This window comes from Empidonax traillii, unplaced genomic scaffold (genome assembly GCF_003031625.1).
Source record: "Empidonax traillii isolate 1590-97213 ecotype Southwest subspecies unplaced genomic scaffold, ASM303162v1 scaffold124:size1682992, whole genome shotgun sequence".
Taxonomy (NCBI): Eukaryota; Metazoa; Chordata; class Aves; order Passeriformes; family Tyrannidae; genus Empidonax; species Empidonax traillii.
Window position 1 is genome coordinate 663,215 of NW_020955317.1, and position 20,785 is coordinate 683,999.

General features: G+C 41.7%; 1 protein-coding gene across 13 annotated transcripts in view; it reads right to left on the reverse strand.

Moving 5' to 3' along the window:
* Positions 1-20,785, reverse strand: part of PTPRT (protein tyrosine phosphatase, receptor type T) — a 436,407-nt gene that overhangs the window by 321,656 nt on the left and 93,966 nt on the right. For all 13 annotated transcript variants that reach the window (XM_027883323.1, XM_027883322.1, XM_027883316.1 and 10 more), the window contains exon 2: positions 507-632. In XM_027883323.1, the coding sequence (XP_027739124.1) occupies positions 507-632 (126 nt within the window). The remainder of the gene's footprint in view (positions 1-506; positions 633-20,785) is intronic.

A 20,785-nucleotide genomic window follows, 5' to 3' on the forward strand; every position in this document is an offset into this window, starting at 1 on the left:
TTCCCCTGTCTGAAATCCCAGCCTAATGAAGCACAAGCACAACTTATTCTCTAGAAATTTTCTTGTCTTTCTGAGAATTAGAATATAAAGCAACCAGTTAAGACTGGTTGGTCCAATGCTTCCAGACATTTCAAAGCTTTTCCTGGCCTCTCCAACATGCACCTCCCCACATAAAATGGTTCAGTGATCCTGAAACACTCAAAAAGCTGAACAAACCTTGGGAGTATTAAATCCAAAACATTTCCTCTCTGTTAAATGAGAAATAAAAGAGGAATAAGGAATGGAAAACAATTCAGAAAGGATATCACAAATGGCAAACATTGTAAAAAGCCATCTCACATTTATGAATTCCATTGTCAGATTATTTTGAACACAGAAGTCATCTTTTTATCACTGAATAAAATCTGCTGCCCTGCTGAGGGTACCAACACACACCCATAAAGGAATTATAGCTGATTCTCTCCAAGAGCTTCATCTCCCTATCACTACTGGGACATCTCACTTACCAGTTGGGACAGCAGGATCCATTGTTGGCTTTTCCCAGGTATTGATCTGCTCCCAGGTAAATCCATTGGTTCCCAAGGCGACGCTATAACCGCAGTTACTGTAATGCTCATCAAACGAACAACCACCTAAAACCAAGAAAAAAAAAACATCACCGGGTTAATTATTTCTGTCTCTTTATGGCAGGTCATTTACCTATTTTGTACCCAAGCTTACACAAGAAATATAAATAAATAAAACCAATTTCCTGGACATTGTTTTTCAGGCAGAGGTGATGTCTAGAAAACACTTTTATTTTCTTTCCACACTTTATAGCCACTGGAAGCCCTTGTTTTCTCCCCTCCACAATAATATTTCTTAGATCAATCCCCTTTGTTTTCAAGGACAACTGTAAATGGTACCTCCATGCAGAAATATTTGCATAAACCTCCAAGATAATTTAAAAAAAAAAAAAAAGGGAAGAAAAAGGAGGAATGCAAATGGCAAGCAAGCACAGCATCACTATTGCTACAGTGAACCCTCACTACTTTTTGCCTTTAACCCTTGATCATCTTAATCTGGCTTTAACCATCTCTTACACACAACATAAAACCACAAGGCACACAGTTTCCCCAGGATCTTTCCACTCAGTATTTCTGAGTATGTAATTTCTCCACAACAAGAGAAGAAGCAGCAGCAGATGGCAACTGGCATTCACACCTTCCAGACTGTTGACTAAGAGATCTTTACTGCAATTCCTGAAATACTTGGAAGAAGTTAACTCTCTTTAATAACTTGGCAGCTGCCTGGACACTTGTGAATCAAGGGAACTCCAGGAACAGTGCAATGAAAGTTTGTATTCCAAAGCAGATCTTTGAAAGTTGTGTCAAATCAAGCTAAGATATTCCTACACTGGTGTGCCTTACAATACCTGATGCACATTCCCCTTCTCATCCATCCAACGCAGTCTGGCAAATATATTTCACTACTGGATCCATAAATGCAGTCTGAGTCCCTGAATCATGGCAGGAGTGTCTCTACAGTGCTTCAGTTTTCTCTCAGGGGAGAAAGGATCATTTTTCTCTGCGGACACGAGTCCTCCAAAGTCAACTGGACACATCCAGCGTTCCAGAGGAATCCAGCTGCGAGGACTGAGCGATGCTCAAGGCAACACTCGCTGGCTCTGCCAGCCAAGCTGCCAACTGCTCCTGACACCAATCAGAGTTACATGGACGGATATTCCTGACTCCTCACTCCTTCCCACGGGCTGCACTGCCTGCACACACAATAAAATGGCTCACACACCAGTGACCTGTGATTCCTTTACAATAAAGATTATCCAACACTGGGGACGTTAAAGCCTTCTTTACTTTGCACCCATATGCTCTGGCTTCCAAGAAACCCCAAATTTGTCTCATCCCCTGTGGAATTCTGGTAAATTACAAACAAAAATATCAGTATTTATTAATTCCTTAGTCTGTTAAAGGATTTTATGTGCACTCCAAACACAACCGGTTTTCTACACAAAACCTCTACAAAATCAAGCATTTCTTTGTGAGTATATACTAGGAGGATTTGTTGTGTTAAGCACATGACACCCCAAAATACTCTGTTGCAAGAGTTTAAAGAGGTCAAGCTCATCCTAAAAAATAACAGGTTTATATATTGTATATTTTTATTATAGATAGAACTGATTATAGTTGGTTTTATCACCCTTGCAAGCTTGTCTGTTTCAGCAGAGTTTCAGCAAATATTCGAGTTTTCATGATTTTACAGTATTTTTATAAATCTTGCTTTAAATTTACTGCACTCGTGAAGCTCCCCCAGCTGTCAAAACAAGCAGGATTACGCTTCAACTTCCCGTAATTTTTTTTTTTTAAATTAATTTAGGTGAAAAAGTTCAAAATTAAAATACTGAACACACTCATTAAAAAAAAAAAAAAAACAAAAAAACACAAAAACACTTAAGAGAGAACACAGAAATTCTAGCTTGTGTGGGAGTGAGCACTGCAGCTGAAAGTCACCTTCATCACAGCGAGCGGGTATGAGAGACAATATCAGATCCTCTGCCCTCAGCCTCCACACGGGGCACTCCGATTGTGAGAGACCCACTTTTAGCAGCACAACTTCAGACACAAACCATCCCCACACCCCCTCACAGGATCAGGGATGTCTGGGAGCTGTTACTGTGAAGGGATTGTAAACAAATTCTCTGATGGAGCCCAACATTTGTTCGTGGTCTTTCTTCTGCACGCAGGGAAAATTGCACAGGAGTTGCTACAAAGTCCCTGAAGCAAAACAAGCAAGAGCAGCAAAATCTGGGGTAGCAAGCCCCTCGTTTAACAGGGAATGAATGTAGCTGTCATTGTCTTGCCATAATCAGCTAAATAGGGTGTTTTATCCATGCTGAGGAAGGAGAAGTTGGAGGAGCTGAAAAAGGGATACAGCGAGAACTTCTGGAAATTAATTGGGAGTTTCCACTGATAAGAGACAACACCTGAGGAAGCTTTAGAGTGCCTTGTGTGAAAGTCAAAGCTAACCTTGTAGTACAGTTGAATAAGAAAGGGAAAGATAAACCATGGAGAGCCTTAAAAGCAGCAGCAAGGTACCTACATTTTAAAGAGAACAAAGATTAGCGGAGAAACCTCCAAACACAGAGTGACAGAGCAATAAGCCAGGAGGATTCATTTACCAAAAGCAGCAGAATTGGAATTTGGAGGTGAATTTGCAGGAAATGAGGACAAGCTGGAGTCAACTGTAAGGGCTCAGACAAGCACACTGGCTGTGTGAGTCCTGGGGACCAAGAGGGGGGCAGTGTCCATCTGCTTCTTGCTCTGGTGTGTCAACAGAGAGCAGAATTTAAAGTGAAGTAAAGGTTCAGCTGGGCCCCAGGGCCATAGTGACTTGGGAGCCAAAGAGTCAACAGCTCCTCTCTTCACACTATTAAAGTGTGTTTTGTGCTGTGGAGCAGGAAAGAGACTTCAGAAAGCGGAAGGAAAGTATCACAACTTCCAGAATACCACAGGTTTTGAAGCTACTCTAATAGACATGGAATCACTGAAGGGTTTGGGGTGGAAGGGACTTCAAGATCTTCTCATACCACCCTCCTGCCCTGGGTAGGGACACCTTCCACTAGCCCAGGTTGCTCAAAACCCTGTTCAACCTGGCCTTGGACACTTCCAGGGATGGGGCAGCCACAGCTTCTCTGGGCAACCTGTGCCAGGACCTCCCCACCCTCATCATAAAAAATTCTTCCCTTATATCCAATCCCTGGTAAAGCCACTTGGTCACAGTGACCTGTGTTCATATTGTGCCAAATCACAAGGTGGCCTTAGTCCTGTCTTTTCTGCAGAACTTGGGAGATGGGGCATTCAATCTTCACTTAGAGGCAGCCAGGTTCAGAAAATCAAGAGATTTCAAGTGTCCAGTTAAGTAGGAACAGTAAGTAGCAGATGTGTTCCTTTCACTGATGTCAGCATGAGCTTAATATTCGACATTTCCTAAGATGACACCTTATCTCTGTTAATACTTAACTGTAAGCTACACTGAAATATGCTGGAACATAAAGATGGGAAAAAAGGTCAGATCCATCCTAACAGAACATCATCCACTGCTGAAATCCGTTTCGAGACAGAACAGGACTATTCATTAAAATTTAAAAAAAAAATAAAAATCTTCAAATTAAAGGAAAAAAAGATACCACTCAATGAATTTAGATACCAGGTTTGCACGTTTGCATTTTAGCCACATACCACAGAGTTGCTTGAGGAAAATGGAAACATTTACACAGTCACCAAGATGGGATTCTGGGTCTTCCTAAATTGTTAGCAAGGAGGAGGATTTTTGGACCACAAATTGGGATCTTGGAGCCTTTGCCCTGCTTGGCTGGAAATTAAACAGCGACAAAAGTGGGGCAAAAGAGGAAATGGAGATGACTTTGATGGCATTAGGTAACGTGGGTGGTGTTGACCCCTTTTCACAAAATGGAATGTACACAGGAAAGCTTAAAAGGGTCATATTGAAGGAAATAATGGCTCGTGCAGGAAGGATGAAACATCCCTCGCTTTACACTGCGGGCTTGTAACAATGCCACTGCTCATCTGAGTGATGCTAATTAATCCTGAGCAGACCTATCATCAGTTACTGAGACTTGCCCCTGGATTAAATGTAAACCAGCCTTGCATAAATTGGATGGCTCCTTTGAATATCTAATTGAATTTGCAGAAGTGTGTGCCAGGGGGGTGTTTAAATAAGTGCACAAATAGGATAAAAAGAACTTCACGCTGTAATATCTAATTCAGTAAGCAAAAATAATGGCAGGGCACATTCCAATTAGTGTTTGATTTATTTATTTTAACAAATCCAATTAGTAGAATGTTTTATAAAGTCATCCAATGTCAAACTCTCACGGACTCACCAGATAAAAAAACACAATACTTCTAAAAAAAGGATAAAGAAAGACTGTTGTGAGAAGCCTCATCATTATCCTGTGGCTCTAAACACACACTGGAAACAGATTCAGATATAATTTGATCAAGTGTTTACAGCAATCCCAAGGTGAGGAGGGGATGGACACAATGAGAACATCAGTCTCATTATCCCACTCCAGGCTTTTTTCTGGGACAGAAATAGTTGGCTTTCTCCCTTATTTTTTAAAAAAGCAACCAAAAAAAAAAAAAAAAAACAAAAAACAAAAACAATAAAACCCAACCACAACCAAAGGGCAGAAATTAAAAAAAGCACACAATACTTTTCTGTAAACATCCCTTGTGAAACTTTCACAGACCTGAGATTGAGTCCATCAATTTAGAGCTAAGCCCCACCAAATACGAAGCAAGCGAGGGAAGAAACAAATGCTGTTAGGAAGAGGCAGTACTTATGAACTATAAAATTCCACAAATTAACCCCCCACTGCTTCTGATCCTTCATTCTCATCCCTTCCCCAGACATTCTTGTTTACAATGGCTGTGAGAGATACATTTGGCTCATTAAGGTAGCTCCTAGTGTGGGATTTATTGCAGAAAAACCCATTTGTGGTTTTTTTTCTTTCAGACTGTAGAATTCATACTGCATATTCCTGAAAAACCTTATTCTGTCAGAGAACCGTGGAATATCCTGAGCTGGAAGGGACTCACAAGGATCATCCAGTGCAGCTCCTGGCCCTGCTCAGAAACCCCAACAATCCCACCCTGTCCCTGAGAGCTCTGTCCAAAAACTCACCTGGGAAGAGTAGTTAATGCTTGATATGCTTTACAGTCCTTCCAGAAAGTTTAAGACAGAAGACATCAGACATACAGACAACCCAAAATGCTAAGCTGAACAAGAAAGCTAAATCATTTAAAATTCTGAATGCAGCTTAGAGAAGCCCTTCTTGGTCCCAAAGTAGGCTCAACGTTGGACCTTCTTGTACCATAGTGACTTCAAGTGCTATCAACCTGTTAAGGAAGACACTCATACTATAAGTATATATATATATTTTTTTAAAGTCTTTTTGAAATTCTGTGCCCTGTCTCACTGCTTTCTTTGCAGGTTCAGTGTTACACATCTTGTTTCCACATACTGTGAAGCAGCTCATGAGCACATTTTCCATGCACACATGGTCCAACTGCAGACACACAATCAGTGTTGCTTGCACAGAAACCCTCTTATAATCACAAGAGTGCTGCCCCTGAGTGAGGGATCACTGTGGTCCCCACGATGAACATCACCAATAATTCAGTGCTGTGGAAGGGACAGATCAAGCAGGTGCAACCTTTTCTGGTGAAACACCTCAAGTGTCCTCCCAAGGAACAACAAGTTTTTCTTGCAGCCCTTCTCTGCAGAAGATATTGGTCCCAAATGTGCACCAGAGCCTGACAGAGTTTGTCAGTTCTCCTCCCAATCCCATGGAAGCAGTCAGCTGCAAGGCAAGGCTTGTGCCTGGGATCCCTGTATATATGGAACAAGTATTTAAGCTCTTACTTCCAGAACTTGTCAGTTTAAACTGAGTTTTCTTTCTTAAATTAATTTTTCTGGGCTTCTCTTTGCAAAGTCTTGCCTACATGTCTCGTAATTTGAGCCCTGGACCAGCTCACAGGTTCATTACTAATTCTGTCCCTTGTTATCCACCAGGGATCAGTGAAAAGGCTTTGAAGTATCCCAGGAGTAAAACTAACACTAAATGTCATTTGTTTGAGTTTAGATGTCCAAATCTAGGATGACTCATCTCACATCCCTTGCCAGAATGGACATCTTTTATTTAATATCACCAATATCTTTTTGCCTCTGACAGCTGAACTGTCACCGTTTCAGTAGCTCAATATTAACATTTCATTGCTTTATTTAAGCAGAAGTATATCCCTGTCTATAATCTCATTGAATTAGTTTTTCAAGCTATGGCACTTTTTCAAAGAACCCCAACTTTGCAGGTCCAGTTTAGTTCCATTCTGCTGCAACACACCCAGGTTTATGTTGGGTTTTCACACTTGCCTATCCCAATATAATGAAGCTTGTAAAATTAAAACAAGTCACCAGAATCATAAAATATTCTTAAACAGACAGTCTCTATCATCTTTTCTCACTGTTCTAGCAAATAATCTTTTCAATTTATGACTTTAGTGACTTTCCACCCTTGAAGCAGGTCCTGCTTTATTCACAGTATGATGGAATGAAGATTTTTTTTAAAAAAAACCTCACAAATTTGTAGCCCTTACTTGCTGTTATGTTTATAGTCTAAATATAAAATAAGCCTTACTTTACTTCAGCTTGTTTCCTAAGTTATAGGAATTTATCCTGACCTGTATTCCACATATCTACCATAAATGATTGTCCATGTTCAGAGAAGATGTGATTAACTACACCTGCCAGTAAAAAACACCTGTGGTTACTCATTTTTTCTGTGAAAAGGTATCGTTGCTTTTCTTTCTTTCCAGCAAGGAAAATTCTTGGGTCTAATTATCCAGAATATCTTAACAGGATTGCCTAACACTTTATTTATGGTGCATTTTCACCACACTCTGCATCAGCTGGTGCACTGGAGTCTTGATCAGTCACAGCTCTCTATTGACTTGCTTCATTTCAGCATTTTAATGTCACACAGATACCTCCTGAAGCTGCACAGTCATTTAAATTACATCCCTAGTTTACCTTTACCATCCACCAAGGCAGCAAAAAAAAACCTGTCTGGAGGTAGTTGTTTCTCACTTATTTTATATTCCATTAGCAAGCCTCTCTTTCTCAATAAGCTATTATACAAACTTCAAATTAATATGTTTGAACTTTAAGTAAGAAGCAGCTGCTGACTGACTCATATTATCTTTGCTGATGAATAAAATATTGTCTCAACAGATAGCACATTTCAGGAATTCCAATACCATCCACAAGTCCTCTAATCTTTCTCCTTTCCCTGTATTGCTGTTCAGGCTCCTGTTTTGGAGGAAGATCTCCTGTGCAGCTCAGTTTCCTTGGAAGTTCATGGTCAGAGAACGTAAAAACCAGCTTAAATAAGGGTAGGAAGTCTGGTTTCTTGCCACTCCACTGAACACAGGACAAAATCAAACACAATCAAATACAACTCGAACAGACAGCACTCTTAGAGAAGAAATCAAGGGAGTATCGGGCTGGCATTTTCATAACCATTCCATTAACTGAACAGTTGTCCCAAATGATGCCAGTGGAAGTAAATTAAATCAGTTGTGAACTTCAGAAAATCCCTTTCTCTTTGGAAGTTCCCCTTCAGTCTGGAAATGCCTGTTTGCACCTGGCACTCCCTGGGGCTCCAGCACCACATCAGCAAAGCCACCCCCCAACAATCCCTGGCATGATTTTGTGTCTACATCTTACTTTTTGCACTCCCAAACCCACCCACACTGTGCACAAGGATCACAAAGGTACATGTGCATCCACACACACATCCCACTGTGCTCCAAGTAGTTCCAAAAAGAAAACCAATAGTTCAAATGTTTTCCTGGAGAAGACTCTAATAAGGAGGGTTGATTCTTGCTGAACAACGCTGATATTTATTTGATTCTGAGCACGTGCATTTAAAGCTCCAGCACTGTGCAGGACTCCAAAAACTCCTTGCTACCTGAGCTATCACAATTAGTATGTACCAGCCCAACTACACACTGGTTAAATATCAGGTTTCTCTACAAGGATAGCTACCATCTGTCACTGAGTGCCAGCAAATAGAACCTAATTGGCTGATACAATGGTAATAACTTGCAATGAGTGTGGCAATTGGTATATCCTGCTAAATTTAATAAAGTGGCTATTGGAAGCTACTCCCAGAGAGTGGCTGTATAAATAACTTTTATTGAGGTCTAACAATTCTTACAGCTCCAAGTTCATACATTTCTCAGGTCGAGGATATCTCTTACAAATACCCTTTTACTTGTCACTGACAGTTACTGTTTCAAATTACACATAAAGTGCAATGTCAAGGATATTTGAAGATATGTATTTTAAATTGTTTTCAGTTAAACCATGATCTTCATTCAATGTGTCAGGAGCAAGACAGCCCCAGAAATGACAGGGGCTCACCAGCTGCTCTGCTTCCAGGTGCCCTGGAGTCAGACTGGGAACAGGAGGGCAAATACTGGACTAGGCAAAAGCTCTTGTAAAGGCTGATCAGTTGACTGATGGTTGAGGCACTGACAGTCACCCACAGATCCGAATTTTAGTAATGTTACCTGAATTTTAATTTTTTTTCAGTTCATTTATTCTATCTCTGCATTTTTAATACATATTTTCTCCTTTGATTCGCACTCCATACCCAGGGTGCTGTCCAGCATCCCAGTGTAGTGGGGCAAACACCAAGTCCTGGAAGTCCCCCTGTCCTCTGCAGCACATTGTAAACAACAAGGGCAAGATTTGCTTGCTCTGAGCCTCCAGACTCCTCTGTGTAAATTCTCTATGCCTGAAGAGCAAAACACAGAGTAAATATGTGCCAGGAATAAACAGATCTCAGCCTAATGTGAGTTCCTGAAAATATATGGAGCTCCTTTCCTGTTTAACCACATTTCCTACCACGGTACATAAGCATATGTGCAAAGTGCCTCTCTAATTACAGCCATGAATCTTCCACTTACATCTCTGACCCAGAACATGCATTTAGCAGAGCTGCAGCATTCTAAACTCAGGATTAATGAGGGACAGCACGGGAAGGGAGGGAAAATTAAGAGTAACTTGAATGCAAATAGAGTTATCGCTACAGACAGCTCAGGTTTTGTTAGGAAGAGGAGCCCACAGCACCATCTCCCCACTCTGGGTGTTATCCTGACACATCCTTGGCCACCTGCAGGCGGTGACAAGTCACAGGGAAGCTCAAAAAAATGCCCATCAGCCAGCCACGTGTCACTGAGGCAGCCCCACAATCACTCCGAAGAGCGTCTCCATCCACTGCTGGGGGAAATGATTTGGTACGGTTTGTAAACAGCTCAGTATCTGCTGAGGTTCTTGATTTTAGAGGAATTCCAAATGGTAAAATGGAGACTAATTTTCAACATGTTGTTTTCACTCTGCACTTCATTTTGACACAGTCATACCAGACTTGCCATACAAAACTTGCTTGGTAACGAACGCACAGAAAATATTCCTACTCCATCATCCACAGCCTTTTTCCTGTCACTGGCACAGACAACCTCCAGTTTAAGTCTACAGATAATATTTTTCAAGAAAGTTTTTCTGAACTCCCCAGTTCTTAATTCTTTTCAAGCAGCATCAAGCCTGAACTGTGTCAGGAAGCATTAAACACTGAAAGCACTTCTTCTTTAGACCTGAAAGGCACAAGGTAAAGGATTGTAAAAGCAATCACTTTTCAGAATACTCAATGACCCGACTGAATTAAGAAGCCCTTTTCTGTCATATAAACCATGGTTTCAGTCACAATTTAATCCTTGGTTAGCTGAGACATTTGAACCAGGTACTCTGGGCTTTTTATTCCAAGCTCAGCTGCACTTGGTGTGGCAGTTCAAAAGGACATGCAGTGGAAATGGGCCAGTGAAGGGAAGATTCTAAAAATCTAAATCTGTAACACACTTCAACGCAGTTTAACTGACACTACATCGATATTGCCTTTTACTCATCTTGAAGGATTGTGCTAACACCTTCTACACACGTAAAACCCAACACTTGGACAGCAATGTGGACAAACTTTTATTGCTGTTCTTACACTGAAATAGCCTAGGCTTGTAAGTGCAATTCAGATGCAAAAAAGGTTCATTTACTGGGCATTTACTTCTGGAAATAAGGTCTCACCAGCAGTACAAGGAGATAATTCTCTTTGCTTAAAAGATTTCTCTTTACACTTTAAATTGAAGGATGAGTCTCCATAAATAAGCCAAGAACTTTCTGCATGATGTTACTTTATCCATACACTCTTAAAACCCTATGAAGTACCTTTTCCCTTGATTTTGGTAGATGAATTGGTATTTGTGAGTATTGCTGCAGACAGTATTTAACAGCACAGGAAACTCCATTAAAATCTAATGTACTTCCAGAGCCCCAGGTGAAAGTGCAGATACTTGGAAGCAAAGATCTCTAAAAAGCATCCCCCTCAAGATTTCAGCTCTGCAGCTTAACTTAAAGTTTCTAATAAATTCATTGTCCATTTTTATACCAGCCATTCTCACTTTAAGATGCCTGTGTGAGAATCTGATTCATTAAATATATGATGCTTCAAAAGATTATGATCATGACATTAAGTCATTCAGAAATTAGATTCAGTTTCTGATCAACTGAATTGGTATTAAATATACTTATCCAATTAGAACCATACTGCAATTATACTGATACTTGAGCTAACTACACATTAGTCACTGCAGTGTAAGAGAGATTGAGTGAAAGAACATCTGAAAGCACATTTTTAAACTAGAAGAGGAGAGATTTAGATTAGAATTTAAGAGGAAATCCTTTACTCAGATGGCCAGAGGCCCTGGTACAAGATGCCCAGAGAAGCTGGGGCTGCCCTATCCCTTGGAAGTGTCCAAGGTCAGGTTGGATGGGGTTTGGAACAACCTGGGATAGTGGAAGGTGTCCCTGACCATGGCAGGGGGATAAAACCAGGTGACCTTTAAGGTTCCTTCCAATCCAAAGCATTCTGGGATTTTATGACTTTGTGTTTGCCCCACAGTCCTTGTCTTAATCTTTAACCCTTCAGGGTTAAATCCCTAGCACATTGTATAAAGCAAGGTAAAAACCTACCTAATTAGCTAATCAGCCTCCCCCATTTGTTACCTCTGCACTTTGCAGACTATTAGAACAATGAAGACATCAGACCACCAGGACCCAGAGTCCTCTCACAGTCCCCTGACCAGCACATGTGACTGGCAAAGGGAAAGACAAGGGAACATTTCACCCAGCTGACTTCAAACCAGCAGGATGGTTGGAGCAGGTCAGACCCTGGGAGATGTTACTTTGGAAACACTCAAGAACAGGGCAAGTACAACCTGAATCTTCCTCAAAACACATTCCCCATCTCAAACACCTGGTCGGGCACTGAAGAGGCTCCCCAAGGCTGCCAGAACTCAAGGATTGTTTGGACAACACTCTCAGGGACAGGGTGGGATTGCTGGGGTGTCTGTGCAGGGCCAGGAGTTGGACTGGATGGTCCTCGTGGGTCCCTGCCCACTCAAGATTATAAATGATTCTATCCCCTGACTCTAAGAACAGACCTCTCTGATACCAGCAGCTTTTTTTCCTGCCCAGCCATTTTCAGAATCCACGTGCACCTTCTGGAATCTGCAAACTCCAGCGATGGCCACACCTCTGCCATACTCTGACAGCTCCTGGTTGTCACCTTCATGGGGACAGATGAAAACAGAGGGGACAGTGGCACCGTGTCTGCAGAGAGAGCACCTGCCACGTGCTGAACCCACACCCCAGGGATGAGAAAGGGACTGCAGGATATTTTCCCATGGAAGTGACTGTGCCTGGCAGGCTGTACCCAGGAGGCATTAACTGCCTGGCATCACATTCTGCACTTCAGACAAGACAGATTTCTCACCAGGCTATCAGTATCTGCTTTGGTGTGTTGGTTGGTTTTTTATTTTTAATTCTAAGGTACCGTCTCACAGGGAGGAAATAACTGTGATACTTGACTGTATTGCAGCATTTCTAGCAGTTTAAGACTATTTTAAGATTAGATAATTAATATAAACTTGACGATGAGGTCCCAGCTGGAATTAAGATGTTGTTTATCTGAAAACACTCATCTGTGGTGAAAACTAATAGAATTTTCCCAGAACAGAGACTAGAATTAATATGGACTTAAAAAAAAAAAAGCATTATTTAATCAGGAGTTATAATTTTATTAGCATAAAGATTGAAAAAAATCCAAGTAAGTAGCCATGGTCAGGGGACTGTGAGAGGACTCTGGGGTACAAAACAGATGGTTCGATGCCATAAATGCTCTAATGGGCTACAAAGTGAGTAGATGACAAATACCAGAGTTGAACACGTCAGGTTTTACTTTAATGCCATCTTTCCCCTTCCCTCATAAATTATACACCACAAATCCTCTGCATTCAGCACGGGACAAGTGTGAGCACTGACCTACTGAACACTCTTGACCTGGCTTTGTTACACCACTGGCTTTGGAAGCAGCTACATCTGTGACCTCCCTGCTCACACAGCCACCAGAGCTCCGTGCCAGCCTCCCTGGGAGATTGCTCACCTGCCCAGAGCTGACTGCCAAGGCACTTCTACGGCAGAGCAATCACCACAAGCCCAGGGTTTGATTACACTCAGCTCTGAAAACAAGAAAATGAAAACACGAGCTATTAAAAGTGACCTCCTCCCTCCCAGTTGACAGCAGCCCCTGGGAACACTGTGCTCGTGGTGACAGCACGGGCTGGGTGCCTCAAGTACAAATTACAGCATTTATTAGCAGATCCTCAGCTAAAGGATGTGATTGGGTTTTTAACCCACATTACATCACGGAGGGAATAGGTGTTATTTCAGAGGACTGTGACCAAGGACATGGCACCGCTTGGTGTGGTGCCATTTTCTTGCCCATGTCACCAGAGCTTCCTTGGGACAGCTGAAAGACCTCACTCCGGACAGAACAGAGTAAAAAAACTGAAATACTGTTTAGTGCTGGTTAGGAAAAGAAAATAATTTGACTCTGGAGGAGCTGGGGCACCAGTTTTGTGCACCAGAGGTTTGTGAAACCACAGTCTCACATTAGCAAAAGCTGGACCATCCTAGAGCAAGGATAGTTTGAGGATGGTCCCCATAAACCTGTTTTCTGCTGAATGTGAGAGTTAGGATGAAGAATGAAGTTCCATACACCCACACAACGACAAAAGGCAAAATAAAATACTGAGTTGACTCTGCCAGGGGAAAGCACTGAGACAGAAAAAGCTTTGTCTCTCGTTCCTGAGTTCCTCTCTGTTTTATCAGTTCTTCAAAAACTAGAAGTTTTGGGGGTTTTTTTTATGGTATTTCTGGATCTTCACAGCCAGTGGAGAACTAGCCAATTCTTTCTGTTTCTAACCTAGAATGGCTGGAGCATGCTTTCCTTCATTTATCTCTCTGTATTTTCTCACAGAGCACCTCCTGGCCTGTTTGCTGGATTAAGGAAGCTACACACTCCCCACGGGAAAAGTTCTCAGTTCTGCCAATAATCCTTACAGCCCTTCTTTGCCTCTGGGATGTGCTGAATTAACCCTTCTCCTGGAGTACCTGGGCTGTACAGAGCAGTCCAGAGGAAAGAGTGTTTGGTCTGTCCAATACACCCCTGTTTCACCATCTTGCCTCTGTTCACAAGCACATCTCAGACTCATCTCAATCTCCTGGCATTAAATGCTCCAACAGCTTCTTGTCACTTCCAACTTAAACCAAAAAAGTTAATGAACCCTGAGATGCATAACCTTGCATTCTGTAATGCTAAATTGCATCCCTTTTTTTAAAAAAATTATTTCATCACATTTCAAAATCCTAATTCCTCCAGTCTCATAATTTTATCCTCCTCCAACTAGGTGTGAGGGACTACCTGTATTGGCACACTCCTTGCTTTTATGTTGTGAAATAAAGTTAGATTTCAAGAATTATCCTCTAACTTAACAAGCCTCTAGTCTGGTACAGAAGAAAGGTTAAAAAAAAAAAGTTAATAATGCTCATTATAGTCCTAGACTCACACATTTAGCTCATTTAGTCTGTAGTAACATTACAAATTTTGAGTCAGATCTACCCCACTTGCTTTTCCAAATCAGTCATAGCATTATGGAATAGTTTAGGTTGGAAGGGACCTTAAGGATCATCCAGTTCCAGCCACCTGCCATGGGCAGGGAATGTTCCACCAGACTGTGTCAGCCACCCCTTGGCACTGCATTTCAAACACATAAACAAGTTTTCAGCAGCATCCAGGTCAACAGTACATCCATGCACTGATTGCCTTGTAAGGTCCATCTTTTAGGATCTGTGTAAATGTATTTCCAAAAACCCAGACTTTCAATTAAGCCTCTCTAGCTTTAGCAATCAACATTAAAACATTCAGTAGCGAATGAAAAAATTTATACCAATTTGAATCAATCTTCTACCCAGTTCCACACTCTTAACAGTATAAAATGTTGACTGTATGATTTAATATCTTAGATATAGTCAGTGGACCAACATGCTGGTACTGATTAAACTGGGCAATTATCAAATAGAACCTGATTTTCAGTCCTGTCAAGTTGAAAGTGTTTCACAGACAAGAAAGTGATGATGAGAAACAGAAGAACAAGCACACTTCCCTTAAAACCCTTCATTTAACAAGCTTCCCTTTGAATTTCTCAAACTTGAAGCTACTGTTTTGACATGAAGCATCAATAATCTGGAGTTAGTAACTCATAAGTACCTTTACTAGTCACTACAAGCTCAGAATGCGAATCTTGAAATAATTTCATGGTATTGCTGGTGCACAGTCTGTAGAAAGCTTGCTGGTTCTTACCCTGGCTTTGACTTCTTTATATACATATGAAAATAAGTCTATTCATATGAACATCAAGTAAGAGAGATCCTCTTTCTGCTCAGTGTAAAATTCAGGGAGTTGATCTACATTACACCTGGTAGCAGCTGTTGCTTTTCCTTCACAGTGGGGGAAAAAAAAAAAACCGTGTACAAACAGCAGTCAGTGCTGTGTTTTCCATGCACCAGGTAACTCACTGAGGACACCAAGCAAGAGGGCTCAGTCAGGAAGCAATCCATGGAAATTTGCTGAAGACATTACTTATATCCCTTGTTTTATAGAATCAAGTGGTGCTATAAAAATCTTTGGGACACGCTACGACAGAACTGGTAAAGCACAGAAAAATAACTCAAGTCCTTCTTAATGTTATTTTGCTGCATCCCAGTGGACCACACTATCATAAAATTATTACTAATTGAACAGTGATGTGGCAAGAGGAGGATAAATCCTGCATGGTGACTGTTTGCTCTACTGGTGCACCGTGCATTTACACTGAGGGGAATGGCAAACTAAAATCTCCTGTAAGACTCCTCAAAGGAAAAAAAAAACACCAATCCCACATCATTCTGCACTACCGTTAGTCATTTATGATCTTCTCAAGATCATAAGAAGAAATTTAGACACATGAAAATCACAGAATGGTTTGGGTTGGAAGGGACCTTGAGAATCATTTCAATCCACTCCCTGCCATGGGCAGGGACACCTTCCACTAGCCCAGGCTGTTCAACCTGGCCTTGGACACTTCCAGGGATGGGGCAGCCACAGCTGCTCTGGACAGGTAACTGTGTTTACCAGGGGATTTAGTTTATTTAATATATTGTATGATGTTTCAGTGAGCTTAGAAAACTTCTAGGCTCCTACAAAGGTCACAATTCTATCCTTGACATGTGATTTTTCTAGAACAGCCCCAAAAGCATTTGCCTGTTTTTAATGAGCTCCGTGGCCTTCATGTACTCCTAAGTTACTCTGTACAACGTTTAACATGGGATATATTGAAGAGGTTGCCAGAATACATATGTAACAGTTTACTGAACAACCCTCTTTTTTTATTATTAAATTTTTAAATTATGTTCCTTTTCTATGTGACTTTTAAAAAAAGCACAATCTGCTTGAAATCCCACACACCACAGGCATGGAAAAGAGACATCATTAAATTATAATATTCTTATTTTAATCTTTAAATTATTAAAATTGCTGCCATTCAGCACCAGCATTTTCAGGCAAGTATAAAGTGTTTCCTAAGAGTCTTAAATCTTTTTGCTAAGATATCAATCACAGGTCTTTTCCAAAAATGTCTCCTGGAATGGGTATTCATCCTTTTTATTTATGCCAGAGATGAAAACTATATACCCAGCTGAATATGCAACTTCCCATTTACTTGTATTATCATAGCACCCCAGAGACCTAAATGATGGCCAGAATCTGAACAAATGCAAGTTATTGAGCTAAACCCCTTCATTTCTTTGGAATTTGTATTACACTCTGCACTATCAAGTCCACAATGAGACTCAATAATGGATTCCCTGGATGAATGAGATGGGAAGCTGAGATGAATGCAAGGAATCCAAACACCAGTGTAAGATTTCATGTAACCCTAATTTATCTGTTAAAACTTTGCTTTCCTGTGTCTGAGCAGAGGGGGGCACTTACAGAAACCCTTGTGAGAAGGAGACACGCTGGGGGGGGGGGGGAATCTGAAGAATTACAGATCTTACAATTGCTATAATTTGCTTTCTAAAACATGATTTAGAAGCTGCACGGGCCAATAATGATCCCCAAGCCACGTGAACACAATTTCAATTGCCCTTTTAGGGAAATCCTGTCCTGGTGATGCAGAGGCAGCAGCCAAGGGACAAGAGACCTCTGGGAACCAGTCAAGCATCCTGTGCAAATACCAGAGGGTCATCTCTGCTGTTACATCCCACTGTGGATTCAGGCTGGTGGAATATAATCAGAGGGGTAATGCATCCTGTCCTTCTAAAAGCAAAGCCCCTGACTTGTACCTTTTAAGAATTCTGACCCACCGGGTTTATACCCACTATTCCCTAGACAAGGAAAGCAGTTGCCATTGATTCACCCAGCTTTGAGTTGCCTGCCCACCAGTCTCACTCAGGAAGGTGTCAACAGTCCTTTAAATGTAAGGCCCAAAGTGTTTGCTTTGATTCCTTCTGACCTGATTATTTCATGGCACAGGAGGGCAGATTGTGGACACTGACAACTCCAGATTAGGAAAAATGAAGAGACTGGTCTATCTCCTTTCCCCACTCAGAACTACGGAGGCTTGATCTAATTCAGGTCATTAAGTGTTTTAATTACTCCTCAAAACAGTTATGGTGTTGTTCTCACCCAAGTTCCACACCTGCTCTGCCTGAAGGACTCAAAGCTTTGATAAAAACTCAACTGACAAAGTCTGAACCACCACCACCACCTTGACCCTGCCATCTGCAGAGAGGAACAGATTACAGGAGTGATGTCCTACTCTCTGTGCTGCTATTACTGCAGAACTACAAAGGCATGGATCACCAGCTTCCTCTGAGACCTCAAATCTTCAACATAAACAGCAAACACGAATTTTTAAGACAAATAACGCTTTTTGAGGAAAGTGTTAGCGTTGCTTTTTTTCCCCCCTAAGGTGTGAAACACTGCATTCAAATAAATCAAATGCTCTGATCCTGTATCCCTCATTTACTTTCATTTCAGACAGGCTTGTTTGCACTAGAAAAGGGAGCACAATCTGGGATTGTCCCCCTGTCCACTTGTGGCTTTTTGCAAACTCCAAAGCTCCCTGGCAGTTTATCACAGAATCATGGAATGGCTCGGGTTGGAAGAAGATCTTGTCCCCCTACAAGCAGGGACCCCAAACAAAGAAATGCTGGGTTTTATCCCCTCCTGGTCTGAGGGCATCCAACCTGGGGGTCCTCAGCTCCTTCTGATGTCCCCATGATGTCCCCATGCCCACACCCCCCCGTCACGTTCCCAGTCACGAGTGAGCAAACTCCCAGTGCCTGGGACTGTAAAGCTTTCACATACAATTTAGGTTTAAAACACCCTCAAAGGCAAACAATGCTGCAAACGCTTTCACAGTGTGGAGCTGCAGGACAGACACAGCAGCAGACAATTCAAATCCATCCTTAGGTGGCTGCATTAAAATAATGGATGAGATCTATCCATTAGCAGGTCAGCCCTTTCCCTTTCAAACTCTACCATGGAGGAGAAGTATAAATAGACAAACAATCATATTTCTCTTACACAAAAAAAGCAGTATTTCTGGGAAGACAATGTTTTTTGGTCAGCACTTGCCTTCAGTTTATGTGAAGAAGTCTTTAAGTGTTACTTGATACACCTTTTTAGATTTTTCCGGCATTCAGATGATGTTGCAATAAAAGCAGTGCTTTTCACCTAACAGTGGGAGACTCAAGTACTCAGAGACTTTTAACTTGGGCTTGTTTGCAGACCTCCCTAATGTTACACACCAGGATGAGTTAGCCAGGCAAGTAAATCAAAGTAGAACATAAGGAGCAGGACATACACATGGAGCCAAGATGTTTTGAAGACCTTGTCAACTGCTCAGTGTACCAGGAAATGTGATTTCGCTTCAGAAGTGGCCTCTGAAAGTGGATTTCCTGAAGAATACAATAAAACTTTCAATACAACTTTCTAAAATGCTGAGTTGCATTAACCCTGCTTGGGGGGATTGTCTCTTATTTCCCTTTTGTTACACTAAAATGACCACAATCCGTCTCACCTCCCCTCCTTCACCTGCCACCAGCAGTGACAGCTCCAGGTTTCCCTTTCCACACTCTTTATCTTTATATCTAGTACTAAAAGCATCACATAGATTTCAAATCAAGATACAGGAGCAGAAAGCCATGTCTGTGCTTCACCCCCCCTCACTTCCCCTTTTAACTGATCATCCTAGGTAGGGGGAAAAAAAAAATAAATCACTGCTTAAATTCAATTAATGGAGCTGAAAATTTCAGTGAAGAAGTCAACTGCAGGATCAGGAATGGAAAAAAATCAGACTGAGTTAAGTGTGCAGCTCGTGGTCTGGGCACTGCAGTAAATGAACAAATGTTCTCACTGTACAGAATTCTGAGTAAAAGCTGGGGTTTAATTGCATTTTTTCTGTGGTACAAGTGGACATATTAAAATTAAGCATGAGGAGCAGGGAGAGTTAATTTGATAAATCTTCTAGGGCTGCAGAAAGGACAACCGGTATTTAAAAAGCAAAATAGACACTAGAGTGTGAGCTTCCCTTCTTCCTCCCCTTCCTACCTCCCCTTATCAAAGCATCCCAGAGCTCTTACAAGCTTTATCACCCTTCCCACCAACGCTGCTGATCCATTCAAGTGTTCCTGTGCACAGATCCAAAAATCTAACACGCTGCTCCTTCTTACGTAGATCTTTCCCTGCTCCTTCCAAGGCCAAAACTCTGATCTTCCTGGGAAATTGTAAAAACAGCATAAAGGAGGGAAAACCAAAACAAAATAAACCCAACAACAGCAATTTTTTTCCTGTGTGTGTAAGAAAATGCCCCCTGGTTCCAATTACTGTCATGCAGCAGAGTTGATGAGATGCCGGGACTGGAACCTGCATAAGAGTCCCTGCAAGTCCCCGGCTTTAATACAGTTCCACAAGCAGAAATGTCACTTAATCCCTTGGTAAACTGCCTTAAAAAAGATTGCCAAGTACAAAGAGCTCTCCAGCATTCCAAGTGAGCCATCAGGCAGTTGCCAACTGCACAGAGGAGAACCCAGAAGTGCCAAACTCAATCTCATCCCGTTCTGCCAGTGTTACACAATGTCCTGGTGTTTTCATCCCTTCCAGGATCCCAGCACAGAGTGGAGCAGCAACACCCTCTCCCACAAACTCAAATGAATTCTGCCCTTTGAATTAGGTGCAAAAAAATCTGAACACAATGGAAAGCTTTTGCTTGTGCACCTGCCCAGGACAGGTGAGCCTGACCCTACTGAGGAGTAACTTTAATACCAAGCTGCCACCAGAACACAGCTACTCCACAAAGGCCTCTCTGTAAGGCATTTAAAGACTGACTATGGAAACTTTTGGGGCTACAAGGGACCATAACATACACATACATGAATTTATAGAAGATGTCTCATACTGCTGTCTCCAAAGGAGATGATGTATTAGATATTAGGAAGAATTTCTGCCCTGTGAGGGTGGGGAGGCCCTGGCACAGGTTGCCCAGAGAAGCTGTGACAGCCCCATCCCTGCAAGTGTTCAAGGCCAGGCTGGATGGGAGCAACCTGAGCTAGTGGAAGGTGTCCCTGCCCATGGGTAGGGGTAGAACAAGATGATCTTTAAGGTCCCTTCCAAACTAAATCCTTGTGTTTGTTAAATACACAGCATTTG